The 18,678-nt window shown below is 38.6% G+C and overlaps 1 protein-coding gene across 2 annotated transcripts; it reads left to right on the plus strand.

The window, feature by feature from the left end:
• The first annotated feature begins 12,524 nt into the window (after positions 1-12,524).
• On the plus strand, positions 12,525-15,861 carry LOC114262121 (nucleosome assembly protein 1;2). 2 transcript variants are annotated; one of them, XM_028202474.2, is made up of 12 exons: positions 12,525-12,755; positions 12,863-12,906; positions 12,994-13,089; positions 13,322-13,414; positions 13,588-13,675; positions 13,779-13,843; positions 13,959-14,143; positions 14,224-14,401; positions 14,501-14,544; positions 14,918-15,128; positions 15,255-15,272; positions 15,379-15,861. In XM_028202474.2, exons 1-12 carry the CDS (start codon positions 12,686-12,688, stop codon positions 15,445-15,447), a joined length of 1,161 nt encoding a protein of 386 aa, XP_028058275.1. In that variant the 5' UTR covers positions 12,525-12,685; the 3' UTR covers positions 15,448-15,861. The 2 variants fall into 2 exon arrangements, with proteins under 2 accessions (XP_028058275.1, XP_028058276.1); XM_028202475.2 differs by having other exon boundaries at positions 15,258-15,272.
• The last annotated feature ends 2,817 nt before the right edge of the window (positions 15,862-18,678 follow it).

Below are 18,678 nucleotides of genomic sequence, written 5' to 3' on the forward strand. Positions count from 1 at the left end.
AACAAGAATGACCCAATACCCAAGTCAGAAACTAGCATTCGCAAATGCTCAAAACAGTGCCTGTCCTTCCCCCATCTGGAGTAAATCGAGTGCCACCCGTAGCCGGTTTAATCTCTGATCATATCACATTATCCCCCCACAAATTCACTGATCGAGTGCCGATAGACTTTGCTGGACTGGCGCGGGAATGACCCCGTTGTCAAACAGATCTTGTCCATCATGGCGCAGACGAAAGCAACTGTCAGTGTCATGACCGGTTTGTTGATGGTAGGTGCAGTATTTAGTCTGATCATGCTTTGCAGGGATAGGATCAGGTAAAGGCCGTTGTTCCAATGGTTTCAGATGTCTTTTCCGGATTAAGACCTCTAGGGCCTTTGACAAAGGCATATGAAGTGGGGTGAAAACCCTCTTGACTCGAGGTGGGTACTTGGTTCTTTGTGGGCTACTTCCGGATGCATCGGTGAATGGGGTAGCTATTTTTGATACGGTGGTAGTAACCATGCCCACATCAGAAGATCTTGCAGCTGCATCACCACTGGTGGTCGCATTCGAACTGCGAGACAGCGCCCTCCTGGGCTGCTCCTTCTCCTGGTCAAAAAGGCCCTGCTTCATAGCGTCCTCGATCTGTACTCCCATCTCATGCAAATCTGAAAAGGTAGGGAAGGGGAGCACGATCATTTTCTGCATTAGTTTGGGCTGGAGGTTGCGCACAACCATCCGTATTTGATCCTTATCCGTTGGCCTAATGGTCATCATTGAGGCTTTGGCTCTCCAGCGGGCCACGAATTCTGAGAAGTTCTCTTTAGGCTCTTGTCTCGTCGTCTCAAGATCACGGGTCGTAATCTCGAGTTGGGTATTGTATGAATATTGTGCAACGAAGGCCTCGGCCATCTCCTCCCAGCTTCGTTTCACTGAATCTTCCAATTTGGCATACCAGGTGACTGCAATACCCGATAGGGTCCTGCCAAAAAGGGAGAGCTTCTATAATCTTGTCAAGCCCATCGGGCGCAGAACATCTGAAAACAAACTCAGGTGGACCATGGGATCTCCTGACCCGTCAAAACGGTCGATGTGAGGCATCTTGAACCTGTCCGGCAGTGTCACAGCTGCGTCGGTGTACCCGTCCTCAATGTTCGGGATGGACTTTACCCCCTGGGATTTCTTGAACAGCTTTTCGAGCTTGCTCAACTTCAACGCTGTGGGGTCGACCTCGAACTCAGAGGGAGAGTCCGGTAGATTGGTAGGTGTTTTGGATAGTTGAGGTAAAATTGGGGGCGGAGCCGGCCCGCCTGGAATGTCCATATCATCCTGAACGTTTGGCGTCTCCCCAGGTGCTGGAGCTCCTGCTGGGGGAGGAACTTGTTGTGAAGCGGACGCACCGCTTTGCTGTTGCAATCTGGTGATTAGCTCTGCCTGTTGGGCCATGATCGCAGCCTGCTGTTTGGCGAATTCAGCTTGGCGGACAGCGTCTTGCTGCATGAGTTTCATACTTTCTTGCATCTGGCGCATCATTGCCTCCATCTCTGATGTGTTCTGCTGATCCATCTAACTGACTGGTATCTATCCCTACAGTAGAACTGAGACCTCAACCTGACTGTTCACTGGTGGGGTGGATAAGGGCCACTGATCTGGTAACTGCTGAACTGGTGATTTGTGCCTGACTGGCCCTTTTAACCTGCCTCTGGCAAAGGAACACTGATTCCCCTTGAACTGAGTCTCTGACCTGACAAAGTCTATCAGCACAAGTTCGATGAACCTTGGGGGATATCGGAGCCTTCTGAAGCTATAGTTCCAAGACTACCCTAGCAAAAGAGAAAACAGACAGCATCTTAGCCTGATTCCATCTGAACAGATACGAGCATAGTTGAATGAGTGTGCCCTCTACTAAATTCTGCCCCAAAATTCTGCCGGAAAACTGATACCCTCAGGTAAAACTAATTCTTCCAAATACTGATGCCCGCAGGCCTGATGCCCAAACTTGTAGACTGATACATGCATTCCTGTAGAGACGCACTCTAAAGAACATAACAGATAAGTGAGAGCCAAAACACCCCTATGTTGGGGTAAGGTTTCCCTGTCCTATTTTGTCAGGAGCTAGGGTTTTACTACGCACGCAGCGGTTTCAAACAACCTATAAACGGGTAAGCAACCTGTCCTAGTTTGGAATGGTCACTATGGATCCGAATATGCACTAGGTCGAATGGTCAAAAAGGGTGCCCCGATAAAACCGGGGTTTGTGTTCCCATACTGGCAGAGCCCGTAACCGGCAAGCCTTATGGACATGCCTTGACAAGACAAGCCTCTGGCAAAACCGCTCAGGAATAGCAGATGGCAAACACGGTGTCCTAGGCGCACCAATGCAAATGCAATGCAAAAAAAAACACACAAGTGTAGTCAAAACTAGATATCACGAGTTCAAGTCAAGTTCTCTAAATCCCCAGCAGAGTCGCCAGAAACTGTAGACGTCCCCGAACGCCCCGGGAGGAACGAGCTCCCGTTCTGTTCATATTGGGGTCACTACAGCTCAAGACTCTCAAATTTGTCACGGTTCTAAGTCTGAACCAAAGAGTCCAAATCCGGCAAATCATTTTGAGAAAAACATATTTTTGAAAGAAGTGCCAAACATGGACTGCTTTGCCAGATACAGAGTCGCCACCTAAATGTTTTTTTAATGGGAAATTTAGGAAACCCTGACTCGGTGCCAAAGGCCATGTGTCCGTCATCACCAAAGTTGCCTCGGCTCGGGAACTTGGGTACGATTGGGGAAGGTCACTTCGTGAGCACCCCCGCTCGCCCGATCAAAGATCGGCCTCTACTAACCGTGATATCTATTTTTGAAAACTTTGTGTGTTCTTATTCCGGTTATTAGCCTAGGTTACTATGTGATGCACACAGCATATAAGTATAGACTGGGTCGCCCGAATTGGAACAAAACATTTCATGCTTGTTTATTTGAAAGATGGTTTGCTACTCGCAAGTAGGCTTAAAATGCAGATTTTGCCACCCGCAGGTGGGCTTAGAAAAGATGGTTTTGCCACTATCTAGTAGGCTTAAAACAAACATTTGATGAATTATTCCAATTCAAATAACCCAACCTTCACCCACAGGCATTCAGGCAGTTATATCACATAAGCATATTGCCTCATGGTAAGCATGCTATCACGGCATTCGCTCACACGCATGCAAGGATGCTAAAGCATAAAACTTACCGAGTACTCCAAGCCAAAATAGAAACTACATTAGAAATCATGCATGATCCTAAGTATACAAAAATGCCTAATGCAACACATGCAAAATGCAACTATAGCAGGCTCGGCTATTCTAAGATGGCATATGAAATGCTACAACTATCATGTATTCAATTTGGAATTAAAAGTACAATGCAGTTAGTATGATGCGCCGAGCCCGGTGCATGCAATATAGATGAATGATGCAAACATGCTGTCATACTGTATGCTAATTTAAATATGCCCTAATCTAACCATCATAAGTTGGTAAATAAAAAAGGAAGAAGGACGTGGGGTTGGAAGACATACAATACACACACGCACACTTATTACAATTATGCCCTCACGCAGAGGGTCCGAATAAATAATACAGTTCCGAATAAAAGAATATTACAGTCCAAATATTACAGTCCAAATAATATACAAATTCCTAATTAATTAACAAATTAACTAAGAAAATAAATAAAACTGGCATGCAAGTCAGGGACTGCCTTGCTTTTGATGGATGATGCATGTCCGGGTTGTCTTGCGCGGAAATCCACCGGGATGCCCCAATTAGCCTCTGTTTAGCAGTTATTCTTGGAAAGCGTGCCAAACTCCGAAAGTTTGTTGATTCTTCATTTGCTGCAACAGAGAGCAGGAAAGGGGCATGGCAATGTATTTTCACAGATATATGCATGCCTCGATCCTCGTGCCACCAATCAAGCATACCGATGCATGATGGCAGAGGAGTCGAAATGTGCAACTCAATATAGAATAAATGCACGTATAAACGCAACAAGAACCTAGCTCCATCATGGATGATCCGGAGTGTCGGTGACTTGGAATTGAGACACGTTCCGTCACTCGGAGTACGAAACGCACCTCGTTTCCCGTGCCCGGGCTAACTCCTATCCCGAACACGACGCAATATACATGGTATGCATGAATGCAACTAAGATACAGCCTAGTATGCACAATGCTATGAAAATGAGATGTCTCGAAATGCGTGCACACGGGCACGCAAACTGAGAAAATGACACGCAATGCAAATGACATGGAAATATGATATGGGCTTATACCAACATGAGAGAGCCTCAGCCACACTCACATAAGATGCCGGTGGATAAAAATGAAGTGCCTCGAAACGCGTGCACACGGGCACGCAAACTGAGGCAATGACATACGCAATGCAAATGACATGAAAATATGATATGGGCTTATACCAACATGAGAGAGCCTCAGCCACACTCACATAGGATGCCGGTGGATGAAAATGAAGTGCCTCGAAACGCGTGCACACGGGCACACAAATCGAGGCAATGGCATACGCAATGCAATATGGCTAAAATGGCATATAGAATGCAACATGGACTTACACTAACATGAGAGAGCCTCAGCCACACTCACATAAGAGGCATGTGAATGAAAATGAAGTGTCTCGAAATGCGTGCACACGGGCACACAAATCGAGGCAATGGCATATGCAATGCAATATGGCATGGAAAATGATATGCAAACATGCTAATAGATTTTCAGCAATGAAATGTGGGGGAAAACAGCCCCGAAATGAGGCGAAAACACACCCGATGCATGGAATCTCTCCCGAAATGCAAATTAGGCGCATAGAATGAACTACAGCTATACAAAGCATGTATAATTGGTACACAAGATGAAAAGAAAGAAGCAAGGAAGCCTCAAAATAATCATTTTTACAGTACAAATCATGGCCAAACAGCAAGCAAAAACAGTGCAAAACTAGCATGCAAGAAATGGCCCTAAACATGGGATTAAGAAGCAACTCACAGCTGCTGTCCTCAAACAGGTTAGGGCCCTTCAACAAAGTTGAAGAGGGGCCCAAAATATGATGTTTTCCAGAACTGTAAAAACCCCAAAAACAAACACAGGTATGGCTGCACTCCCATGCAAGAAAAAGGGCCAAAAGGTGGCCAAAGAGGCAAGTGGTATATGAAAAGCCCAAACTGAAAAATTCCCTTCTACAACATTGAAGAGGGACCAAAAATAAGCATATTTACAGAACTATAAAAACTCCAAAACAGTATACAAACATGCTAGAAATGCAATGCAAAATGAGGCTCAAAAGTGGCTATAACACAAAGTATACAAAATATTCACCAAACAGCCAAAGACCCTTAATGAAACATGTTAAGAAGGTCAAAATAAGACTATTTCTAGGCTTGTAAAAATACCAAAAACAGAAGCATGATAGGCTGCCAAAGCATGCAAGAATATGGCATTCAAGGAGGATATTGAAGCAAGTGCAATATGGAGGGCTCAAACCGGGTTGAGCCCTTAATGAAACAAGAAAATGAGCTCAAAAAAATGACCTTTTCAGTTTTGGTCGGAGCTCAAATCAATAAAAATGTATGGCTTACAAAAGGTGCAAGAAATTGACCAAAAATGGGGAAATGCTACTCACCCTTGAAGACCAATGCTTTTGTTGCTTCTTGGACCAACTTTGATGACTTTAAGCTGCTGGAATTCCTCCCCTTGCTTCTGGAATGGAGAGGTGGTGGTAGAGCTTGATGATGATGAAGAAATGAGGTGTAGAACTTGGATATTTTTGAGAAAATGAGAGAGATAGAGGGAGAGTTGTATGTAAAGCTTCAAAGCAATTTTGTTCCAACCCCTCATACAAGTGTTGGCAGCTGGCTATATGGAACAAAAAGAGGGTGTAAAGGTGGGGGAAAAAGGAGGCAAGCTTTCCCTCACAAAATATCCCCCGGATTGAGATATTTTCTGAGGGAAACAGCTATACAGCTGTAAAGTGTGCAGAGAGAGGAACATGGCCGGCCCATTATTGGACTTGGATGTGGCCAGCCGGCCACCCCCCCTACCCGGCCGACCAAGGGTCAAAAAGGCCAAGTGGCTTTAGTGGCCGGCCACCACATATTGGTGGCCTCCCAAGTCTCCTCTTCACAACCCTGTGGTTCGAATTTGGAAACTCTAAAACAGGAGAGAGAACAAGCCATTTTTAGGAGGGGTTCAAAAGGTTCAAATGGAATTAATGGCCGGCCATAAACTTTTAGGGTCCTCCCATGTGTGTACAACACAAATATATGGTTCAAAGTTCAAGAAAGTGGCCCAAGGGTGTTCAACATTGGCTCGGAAGGAGGGGTTCAAAAGGGTCAAGAAACATTAGTGGCCGGCCATGAACTTTTAGGGTCCTCCCATGTGTGTACATCACAAATACGTGGTTTGGGTTTGAAGAAAATGGCTCCAAGGTGTTCAACATTAGCTCGGAAGTGTGAAAAACGGGCATCGGAGGGCGTCGGAGAAGTAAAAACTGGTTGTTGAGACAATTGCTAGCCTCCCACCCTTCTACGGTCTTCCTGGTGATAAAACAGAGGTTCCTACCAAAAATGTACAAAAACCGATGCAAAACAAATGCTCGGGGGCCAAAACACGCAGTTCGGGGCCCCGAAAATGGGCTGCTAAGCACCGAAAGTGGCATTCGGGCACGAAGTGGGTTTCTCAGACCCCAGTGTCCCTCAAAAGGGAGTAGAAAGGAAGTATGCCAGAAATCAGAACAAACGGAGATGGTTAGGTGGTCCCGAACCGAGGCACACGGCCAACGGTCCCGAAAAACCGGAAATCGGACTCCGAAATGGGAAAAATGGCCTACAGCCACAAAATGTAGCCCACGGCCACTGAGAGATGGTCTACGGGACCTCTCCCGTCCCTCAGGAAAAGAAACAGAGAAAATCAAGTCTGGTTCGCAAACCGAGGCAAGGCACAGAAGAGGGTTCGGAAGTCCGGAGGCAGGGCTCGCAGCCAAGACTCTGAAACTTCTGAATGAGCACATTATGCAATATCACCAAGTGCTCAATTGGTGACGTCTGAGTCTCAAGGTCGGTCAAAAATGGGGTGTCTACAGCGTGTCAATTACCATGAATTCTGTTTTGATCTTCTTCTAACTGCTCTCGCATGATTCTATACTTAGAATATTTTGCATATCTTATGTACTTTTCCTTCTTTGTTCAATCTTCTCGGGGTGACACACCTCGGTTATGCCACCTGACGTTTTACTTCGGCAAGTACTTGTCTTGTAAATTGCTTACAAATTTCAACAAGGATAAACATATACTAGTTTAATCTCAATTCGTAAACTTTTCTTAAGTTATAACAAGTGCTAAACAATGATCTACTTGTAAATTACTACAATTTTCCACAAGTGTTAAACAATATATATCGGCTTAACTTCAACTTGTAAATTGTTACAAATTTCAACGAGTGAAGGTAAACAATTATCTCGACTTAACTTCAACTTGTAAATTGCTACAAATTTCAACAAGTGAAGATAAACAATGATCTCGACTTAACTTCAACTTGTAAATTGCTACAAATTTCAACAAGTGAAGGTAAACAATTATCTCGGCTTAACTTCAACTTGTAAATTGCTACAAATTTCAACAAGTATTAAGCATTACTTCGGTCTAACTTTAACTTGTAAATTGCTACAAATTTCAACAAGTGAAGATAAACAATTATCTCGGCTTAACTTCAACTTGTAAATTGCTACAAATTTCAACAAGCGTTAAGCATTACTTCGGTTTAACTTCAACTTGTAAATTGCTACAAATTTCAACAAGTGAAGATAAACAATTATCTCGGCTTAACTTCAACTTGTAAATTGCTACAAATTTCAACAAGCGTTAAGCATTACTTCAGTTTAACTTCAACTTGTAAATTGCTACAAATTCAACAAGTGAAGATAAACAATTATCTCGGCTTAACTTTAACTCGTAAATTGCTACAAATTTCAACAAGTGTTAAGCATTACTTCGGTTTAACTTCAACTTGTAAATTGCTACAAATTTCAACAAGTGAAGGTAAACAATTATCTCGGTTTAACTTCAACTTGTAAATTGCTACAAATTTCAACAAGCGTTAAGCATCACATTGGTTTAACCAACTTGTAAATTGCTACAAATTTCAACAAGTGGTAAACGCATTCTTCTTTTCTCTGCCCCCCAGTGTGAACTTAAAATCCACTTGGGTTCTCATCATACATGTAGCTTTGACCTTGTCGCCGAGGTTGAATTCAAACCGAGGTTGTCGGCCTTGGTTTCTCTATTGATCTTACTTGGCTCCAACCTGAGTTTGATTTTCGGCCTCACATCGACGAGCCGTTTCTCTTTTCTTGTTTTGACGTCTTTGTTCCCGACATGTCCTCCTCGGCCCTAGCATACTTCTAAATTCTGGCCAACTTTAGTCTGATCTTGTGTGTTTCCTTTTTATCTTCTAGGATCTGAGATCTGCTCATTGTGCTCTTCTCTTTTCGGACTTAAGTGCCGAGATCTTGTCTGTTAGAATCTTGGATCTGCTCACTCAGGTTGAGCTCTTCTCTTCTCGGACCTACTTATCTAGGCCGAGATCATGTCTCCTAGGATCTGGGATTTGGAATTCGGGATCTGCTCACTTAGGTTGAGCTCTCGTCTTCTCGGGCCTACTTGTCTAGGCTGAGATCATGTCTTCTCGGATCCGGGATCCAGGATCTGGAATCCGGGATCTGCTCACTCAGGATGAGTTCTTCTATACTTGAATGTTATCTCCTTAGGAGCGCTCATGTCCCCTGTCTTTGCATCCCTTCTGGAAGGGTCTTCGTTCCTCCGCAGGTATCTATCCTTCCATACCTAGAGGTCATCTTCGTTGTAGTATCTGCTTCAATCTGTTGTCTTTGGTGCGTCACCTTCCTGGCTGGCATTTTTCACTCCGTGACTCTGGTCACGAGTCTCTGTGTTGCTATTGTCCCATTCAACGTCGAGATCGATAGGTCTCCGACTCCCAGCAGGAGCGCTGTCTCTAATCTGATCCTTCTGTCCGTCATTGGCCATCTATTCTTCTTTCATTCCCACAGACGGCGCCAAATTGTGTGGGTGATTTTCTGACCACACTGTCCGCTTAGTAACCAGCTGGAGAGTACCGGCAGAATAGATAGCACCTGGCTGACCTGTAATAGAAAGAGAAGATTCCGGCGGTGGTTTGTCCACCCGGGGGCATTCCGACGATCAAGCCAGTATATCTCTCAAAGATAAATCAAGTGCTAAAACTCACAAGCTTGAGTATCAAAAGCATACCTTAGACCCATGGGGGTGCCAGTAAGATTAGGATAAACTCTCTAAGAGTCTTATCTTAATACAAACTGAAGTCTTCTCCCAATCTAGGACTCTTGTCCATATCTAGGTTGAGTTCCCTCTTTATTCTAGGACTCTTGTCCTTTATCCGCTTATCTCGGATTCCGATATCTTCGGAGATAACCTCGGCCTTGCCAAGATTACCTCGGCCTTGCCAAGATTACCTCGGCGTCACAACCAGGACACGTGGCACCTCGACTGACACGTCGGCGTCACCTTGCCACGTGTTGGTACTCAGAAAATATATCCCCATAATGCCTTTTGTCGTATAATTTTTCCATCCTCATAAGTGGAGTACTACAACCTCGTCATTGTCACATGCCTTTTGTTGTATAATTTTTCCATCGAATTATGCTATAAATATAGAAACTATACAGACAAAAAAAGCACAAAACATGAGTTAACAAGATATGCCTTGACGCAATACAATCAGCGAGGCATGGGTCGGACTAACCTAGCGAGTCTGTTGACCTTCGTCTTCCTTGTGTAAGCCTGCAAAAGATCCAATGAAAAGGTACCAAGACTGGATTGGTTCCTCCCCGTAGACTCTCGGATGATTAAGTTAGACTTGAAGTGGTCGAGAAAGAGAGATAAAGAAAAACTGAGGGGTGAGAGAGAAGGAAAAGAGGGAGTATTACTTGTTACTAAAAAACGTTATTTGGAGGCTTCCTTATATCGCTTATTAATCATATCCTTATTTATTCACGCTGTCCCATTGGCTGAAAGCCTGCCATCTACTTGTCGTCAGCCATGGTGGTTTTCCCGTGTCCCAGAACACAGAGGACTTGTTGCATTTAATGCTTGGTGCGTGGGTTCAATAACTCTCCAAAATCTTTATCTACCACATAGCTAACTCCCTATCTAACACATGTCTATCCGGTACTTGGACTTGACCATTGTGAATTTTCTACTAGGCTTAGTGTTGGGCTTACTCTGTCGGGTTTCAACTGAGTGACTGTTTGGGTAACCTAAGATAACTCTTCCTAGGCCATGCCCATCATGCATTATGTGTTTATCGAGCTTCACCTTTGAAAAAATATATCCATCAATATCAATTACGTGTCAGTAACCAATATGTATTCCAATACTTATTCACATCGAAATTCTTTAGAGCAGCTTATGAAATTGCTTCTTATGTACGATATATATTTATTTTGAAAATTTATTTTATAGTATCAACTTTAAATTTTACTTACAACTTAATCGGCAAAAACTAAGTTAAATAATTTTTTTTTTAAAAAAAATTAATCATTAGAAAACAGAAGCGATACTTTTAATTTACGTTTTTTTATTATCATATTTTAGTTTGTTAGAAAAACTATACAAAACAAATTATTTTTTGAAATTTGATTATTTTTTATTTTTTATTGTTAAAAATAACCCATATTTAAAATATAAAAAAATAAAAAATAAAAACAAAACAATAATACTAAAAATACAGAAAGTAAACACAAACGTTTCATAAAAGATGAGACCCACATTATATACGTAATACCACGTAATATGAAACCCACACATAATACTTACCTTTTGAGAGATAAACGTGTTACCTTCTACGTTTGGTATTATATGCATTTTATTGAAAACTAAACCCAAAAAACATAAAAAAATAAATAATATGGGGGTGGTGGCCTAGTAGATAGGGTATCTCTCTCTACAGCAGTGACCTAGATTTGATTTTTGGAAGGGATGAATTCTGTTCCGTTGCTTTTCAACTGGTTCTCTTCAGAGACTTTATTTATATTCCTCTCAAAAGTTAGGCTCGTCTGTAATGTGTGGTTGAGTTTAATCTCCTCGAAATTTGGGTTTATCTGTGGCGTGTAATTAAGCTCAATTGGGCTCATTTGTGGCATAAGTTCCATATCCTTGAAACGGTAATGGTTGAGCTCCATTGGTGGTTTGGTGGCGGGTCTCTTCATTTGGATTGGGTTAAATCAGGCTGGCAACTGGCTACCTTAAGATGTAAATCTACGGATATAGTGATAATATCTCAGAACATCTTTTTTTTTTTTTTCAAAAAAAAAAAAAACAAAAAAGAAATATATATATTTCTTAATAAAAGAAGAAATATATATATTATCTCCTCAGCCGTATATATATTTATACCCAGAGCCACTTTTTAAGGAAGTTGATTAAAAATTATTTTTATTATTTTTGACTTTGTTTAAAAAAAAAATAAGTAAAAAAAATAAAAAATAAATAGTGTGTTTGGTTTTAGTTTTTTAATAATTAAATTTTTTATTTTTTATTTTTTATTTTTTGTTTTTTTATTTTTATTTTTAATATTTTTAAAATTTTAAGTAATTTTTTTTTTTACTTTTTAAGATACATTTTATTTAGATGTATCTAAATAATAAAATATTTATGAAAAAATATTTTAAAAAATTAAATACACAAAAATACAATAAAATGTATTAAATTTTCATATATATTTTTTTGTATTTTTTGATAATTAGTATATTTTTTAATTTTTTTCACAAATATTATATTATTTAAGTATATTTATATTAGGTGTATCTAAAAATTAAAAAAATTATTTAAAATATTAAAAAAATTCATTAAAAATATGAAAATAAGAAAAATAAAAAAATAAATTTTTTTAAAAATTATTTTTTTGAAAACCAAAACTCAACAAGGTTATAATCCAAAATTGATTAAAAGTGAAAATTTAACTTTTAAGAGCATCTCCAACGGTGAATCAGATTTTTTATCAAATTTGAGTAAAAAATGACTCATTTTACCAATTTGATACCACCCGCTCGGTGCACTTTCATCAAATTTGTGCCGGGGACAACCGGTTGGTCGACCGGTTAAGCGAAATTTTTTATTTTTTATTTTTTTTTGAACTTTTTGAACTTTTTAGTGGTAGACCGGCTGGTCAATCGGCTGGTCGACCGGTTAGGCAAATTTTTTTTTTTTTTTTTTACTGTTTGAACCTTTAGGCGGTCGACCGGTTGGTCAACCGGCTGGTTGACCGGTTGGTCTCTCCAAACGGTTAGGAACAGTGATATGGTAAAATGCTTCGCCTGTTCTCATTTGATATAAAATTTGCTGAATTTTAGATTTGATATCGATTTGGTGAAACTATTGAAACTAAAAAAAGTGATTTTTTTATCAAATTTTAAATTTAATATCAGGTTTGATGAACCGTTGGAGATGGTATAAGGGAGTAGGCAAATTAGCCCATATCTATCACAAAACCAAAACCCAACACGTGCACACACCCTCTCCTCTCATTTCCCTCATTTTCTCTTCAACTGCGTTCACTAGGGTTTTCTCTCTCTGTCTCTATCTAGGGTTTCATAGAGAGTCCATCCTAAGATGAGTAGCAACAACAAAGATGAGCTCGACTTGTCCGATCTCGGCGACGCCCTCCCCGCGGCAGCCGCCGGTAATTTCATACCTACCACCCTATCTCTCTCTCTTTATATATATATATATATGTGATTGTGTTTAATCGAAGTTGTAATTTATTTTCATTTTTGTTATTGTTTGTAGCTCTTAGCGCAGAGGATCGTGCTGGTCTTGTCAATGCCCTAAAGGTTTGTTTGTGATGGGTTTATTTAGAAATTAGGGTTTTTGTTTTGTTTTGTTTATTGATTGATTGGGGTGTTTTTTTTTCGTTGCAGAATAAGCTTCAGAATTTGGCTGGGCAACACTCCGATGTTCTTGAGACTCTGCCCCCGAAGATTCGGAAGCGAGTTGATGTTCTCAGAGAGATTCAGGTTTGCTTTCAATATGTGATCTTTACTAATAGGACTGAAAATTCATGCTGTATAGCTTAGTTTCTATTCATGAACATGCTAACATGCTTCAGTGATGTTGAATTGCTTGATTATGTGGTTATTTTTGGGAATGTCCTTGTTGGTTCTTGTGTCTCATATTGTGTCCTTGATTCTCTTCAACATTTGATTTCTTGGGTGTGTTCAAGTGTAATGCTTTGCTGTATCATTGCAGAGCCAACATGATGAGTTGGAGGCGAAGTTTTTCGAGGAGAGAGCAGCCCTTGAAGCTAAATACCAGAAGCTTTACGGACCACTGTACGATAAGGTATGGAGAATGTCACTCATTAAGTGCTGCATTGCTTGCTTTTTTAATGATTTCCTCGGGTGTGTCATAATTTCTTGTAGTCAAAAGTTCAAATTTATGTCAATTGCTGATTTGTTTGGTCAAAATAGTAATTCTTTGTTGGTTGGCTTGTAATGTAATTGGGCATGTTGCAGAGGTGTGAAATTGTAAATGGTGTTGTAGAAGTTGAAGGAGTTACAAGTGAAGCCACAATGGACCTCGAGGATGATAAGTCTACAGAAGGTAGGTCGCTTATCTGGAAATTGCTGAATTCTTCTTCTCATTCTTTTGTTGGGAAACTATACACGTACAAGTCTGATGTTTTCTTTGACTGACGTGTCTAAAGCCGAGAAAGGTGTTCCCGATTTTTGGCTCAATGCAATGAAGAATAATGAAGTATTGGCTGAGGAGGTAAGAGAGAGAACAATACACCAATCTTTTCCCCTCCCCATCCCCATGCCCAACCTTTTTCTTCTCTTTTTGGGTATTAATCTGAGTTGACTGTGATTTGTTGACCCTTGTTTAGATCTCAGAGCGCGATGAAGAGGCCCTCAAATATCTTAAAGATATCAAGTGGTGTAGGATTGATAATCCCAAGGGATTTAAGCTCGAGTTCTTCTTTGATACCAATCATTTTTTCAAGAACTTGGTTTTGACAAAAACATATCACATGATTGATGATGATGAACCTATTTTAGAGAAAGCAATAGGGTAAGCTTCTATTTCCTTGTCCTTGTGGTAAAACTTTTTAGTTCTTCTTAAATTTCACATTTATGTTTGGTACTTTGTAGAACGGAGATTGAATGGTATCCAAGTAAATGCTTGACTCAGAAGATCCTTAAGAAGAAGCCGAAGAAGGGGTCTAAGAGTGCAAAACCTATTACAAAGACTGAAAAATGTGAAAGTTTCTTCAACTTCTTCAGCCCTCCCGAGGTTCCTGAGGATGAAGATGATATTGATGAAGATACTGTACGTTTATCAATTTTATATGCACCAAAATACTTGTTGAAGCCATTATAATTCATAATCTGGTTTCTCCTTTAATCCATTCACATGATTGATTACCAGGCGGAAGAACTTCAGAACCAAATGGAGCAAGACTATGACATTGGGTGAGTGTGAGTCACCCATTCTAATTTTGCTTTTCAGTTCTGGATTTTGCTTACAGAGATTGAATGCGATTTTGTTTTTAAAAATTGGGAAGTAGGACTAATTAGTACTAGATTTTTTGAGGAACACAGTTATGTGAACGGACTCCTATTTGCTTTTGCTCCATTTGTATGTGCGTGGAGAGGGAATCATGCCTAACTTTTTTCTTTAAGATTAATCTTTTAAAGAGGGTCCTTTTACTTTTGACTAATGGCAATGGGAATTTGTAAAATCTGGCTTCTTGAAAAGATCAATTGATATATAAAGGATTATGGAGACACTTTTTCGCAACTTTTGTGAAGCAAAGTAATACAATGTGTGTGTTGATATTTGCAGTTCAACCATTCGGGATAAAATTATCCCCCATGCTGTCTCGTGGTTTACGGGGGAGGCTGTTCAAGGGGATGACCTTGAAGACATAGATGACGAGGATGAGGATGAAGATGATAATGATGATGAAGAAGATGAGGATGAAGATGAAGAAGATGAGGACAATGATGAGGATGCAGACGAAGATGAAGAGAAGGTCAAAACCAGCACAAAGAAGGTAACACTTACAAAACTATTAACAAAAGCCAAAGTCTCTTCCTTCCCACAGTTGATTTACAATTTCTGAACATACTAATACTTTATTCCCCGTTTTCCCATGGGCCGCTTGATTGTGGTTTTCAAGCAGTCGTCTGGATCAAAGGTGAGAGATGATGTAACTACATAATTTATTTTTTACTCAGTACAAAATGTAAAGATTTTCAATGATCTGTGCTTTAGGATAACATCTGTTTTGATGTGAATTACAGAAGAGTATGCGAGCTCTAGCTAAGGAAGGTCAGCAAGGTGAGCGTCCACCAGAATGCAAGCAACAGTAGTAATCAGATTGCAGACATCTTCGCTTGGGAACACAGGGTGGGGTGATGTTTTGAGAGTTTTGGGTCTTTGATTTGCCCCCCTGTTTATTGAAATTGTTTCTCTCTCTCTCATATTTTTTCTTGTGAGGAACATTTATATTTTGTTGGGTATCTTGGTATTTCATGGGTTGGGATTGTTGTGAATTTTAATTGGAAACTAGCTGAGCATGTCTATGATTTGGTCTACAGTGAATTTTAGTTTTTATGTTTCTTTTTTTGTATACTTTCATGAGTTATTAGGGGACAGAATGGAACAGTTGCCTGAGAGAATCAGGACAAGACGAGGAGTGTATTGTGTATAATTTTTAGTAATATTTGTAGGGTCTCAAGCATTTGTGATTGTGAATGGATATTAAGCTGAAATTTGAAAGCGAATTCACTTTTCATTTGGATTGAAGTTCAATGCAAGATTGTGGGGGACCCAGTAACTGCTTACATAATTTTGGACCAGACATCTATCAAGAGATAAGCCTAACCTTTCGTTAAAAATTGGAAAATTTAGTCAAAATTTTTCTTTGGTGAAAATAACAGTTTAATTTATTTTGCTTCATAAAATTCACAAGGAGGAAATACATAATTAAGTAAGAACAAAAAGTAAAACATTTTTTTCTTGAATAATATTGTCATTTTTTTTAAAGAATTTTATAGTTAAAATGGATCTTATCTAATAGATTTTGTCGAGAGGATTTTAAAAATATTAATTTTATTAAAAATTGATATTTATATAAAAAAATTTATTATTATAAAATTTAATATTTTGATAATAGTAGCATGTGTTGGATTTTTTAAACTTTTTTTTTTCATACTCGTTCTTGATGTATTAAAATTTTATTGCAAGAGAGTTTTGATCAAATCTTAAAAATCTCTATTTAGGTTTCTTGGTTTTGTTAACAATTGTATGATTACATTTGGATCATAAATTTGTACAGATATTTGTGAAGGGAAAGAAAAAAAAAAAAAAAAGGAAAAAAAAAAAGATTTTTGGATGAAAATTCAAGATTAAAGTATAGCATAGGCTTCATTGTTTGGTATTCGCTACCTTCTTTTTGTAAGGATGAAAATTCAAAATATAGCATAGGCCTCATTGTTTGGTATGCACTACCTTCTTTTTGTAAGGCCATTAGCTTTGACCTTTGAACGAAGAAGATATATGATTAAATCAACTCACCAATCTCCTAGTTACCAAAGGAATATCAAAACATAGAGATAAAAAACATTTACAAGCTACTCAATGACACTTGGGCGTAGATGGGGTCCTATCCACAAATGCTCGATAAGTTATTTTGTCAACGTTTTCATTTATACCTCGTTTGGATTGAGTGATTTAGAGAGAAAAAAATGGAAGTCAATCTCTCTAATCTTAATCACTTGTTTGGATTACTTAAATATAAGAAAATTGAAATAAATGAAGAGAAATTTATTTATTTAACCCAAGGGGGTTTGGTAACTTGGTAAGATCTTGAGGTATAAGTCTTGAGGTCCTAGGTTTCACTCTCTCTGGGACCAGTCACCCAAGCGACAACACATATAGTTGGTAGAACGAATTTTTCAAACCTAGGCGGATCATACCTAGTGTTGAAAGTGTAGATTTGAATCCCCGGCTGTGTACGAGTTCGCGGCTTACCAGTACATGGTTGAATGATCCTTTTAGGTAGTACCACCTAAGAGTGAACTTTGGGGCCTTTGCTCCTTCGGGTCTAACCCCAAAGGTCACCCCTTTGTGGTTAGACCTTTTTTGATTTTTTTTTCTCATAAACCACTTTTTGAATCTCTCAAATTGGACAGATAGGGAGAGAAGAAATTGGAAAAATATTAATTTTGTATATTACCAAAATTGTTCATCTACCAACAAAAGAAATAAGATCATAAAAGGCTATTTTCCTAATATAGCTTGCAAGAGTTTTTTTTTTTTTTTTTTATGTAGTTTATCCAAACAAAATTGTAGAGAAACCACTATTTATTTTATGTTATTCTTTTCTTTTCAACTTAACAAATCATTTTATTTTTCTCTCCTCAATATCCAATCGTAGTGAGATGAGAGACAAGCCTGGGATTGAAAAAAGAGTTACGGATGTTTTGTCTATTCCATTTGTATGTTTCAATTATTTTCAACAATTATGTCTCCAAATTTAAGTATCTCACAAATTATACATGATTAAGTTGGTTCACCATGGCATTGTAATCTGTTGTACTAACTTCTTTATTTCCTACAGCCCATTTTGATGCTATTCGTGTATATGGCAACATAAGACGAAACCACATGGTACAATATTTAAAATCTTCACCTTCTTTAGTGCCGCTTAATTTTAAAAACTTGGATCAACTCGAATTGTTTTAGGCTTGTTTGTTTTAAGTGATAGAGCTTAAGATTGGATTAGTAATCATTGATGGTATGGAATTAGTAGTGAGAAGAAATTCATGAGAATCATGTTTGTTTGAAAAATTGGCCATGAGGGAGATAGTATTCAAATCTAATTTCATGAGATTAGAGACGAAATGATTGTTTTTTCTCTCATTTTATAAAAATAAGTTTTAATATTAAAATACAATAGTATAATAATATATGAAAAATTTACCTATAAATCCAATCTTAAGAAAAGGGTAATCCGTTTAGTTCCAAGGATTTTTTTTACAGACCAATTAGTCTTGTTGATTTTGGAAAGATAGATTTAATATATTATTTGAAAATTAGATTTACGATACCCTTATTTCTATTATATTTCTTTCTTCTGTTGTTTTTTTTTTTTTGGCTAGCAAAGTAAGACACACACAACATATGATAATCAAACTTGGCATGAATTTTTATATGAGAATCTTTTTTTTATTTGAAATGACTTGAAATGTGAAAATTTTTAAACATTTCAAAAGGAGTACAAAAATGACTTAAAATAGGAGATTCTTCAAACATTCTAAAAAGATATAGAATTCTTCAAATATTTCAAAAAAAGTACAAAAACTCCTTAGTAAACTTTGGGCAAATATATAATTTCAAACTCTAACACTCCAATATAATTTTCAAACATAACACTTCCAAAAAAAAACTTGTTAGTGTACTATTCCCAAACCTAAAACTCCAATATAACACTCTAAAAAAATTCCTCAATATACTTTTTTTGAATATAACACTCCAATGTAACACTTCAAAAAAAGGATGTGGGATTCTTCAAACCATTCTAAAAGAAGTACAAAAAT

The sequence above is a fragment of the Camellia sinensis genome, chromosome 15 (assembly GCF_055761805.1).
Source record: "Camellia sinensis isolate YWXY chromosome 15, ASM5576180v1, whole genome shotgun sequence".
Lineage (NCBI taxonomy): Eukaryota > Viridiplantae > Streptophyta > Magnoliopsida > Ericales > Theaceae > Camellia > Camellia sinensis.

Bases quoted from the DNA above. Each gene is read 5' to 3' on its own strand.
- LOC114262121 (XM_028202474.2), top strand. From the start codon at position 12,686: ATGAGTAGCAACAACAAAGATGAGCTCGACTTGTCCGATCTCGGCGAC. The intron at 13,090-13,321 runs GTTTGCTTTCAA...GTATCATTGCAG, and splicing joins ATGTTCTCAGAGAGATTCAG to AGCCAACATGATGAGTTGGA. The intron at 13,844-13,958 runs GTAAGAGAGAGA...ACCCTTGTTTAG, and splicing joins ATGAAGTATTGGCTGAGGAG to ATCTCAGAGCGCGATGAAGA.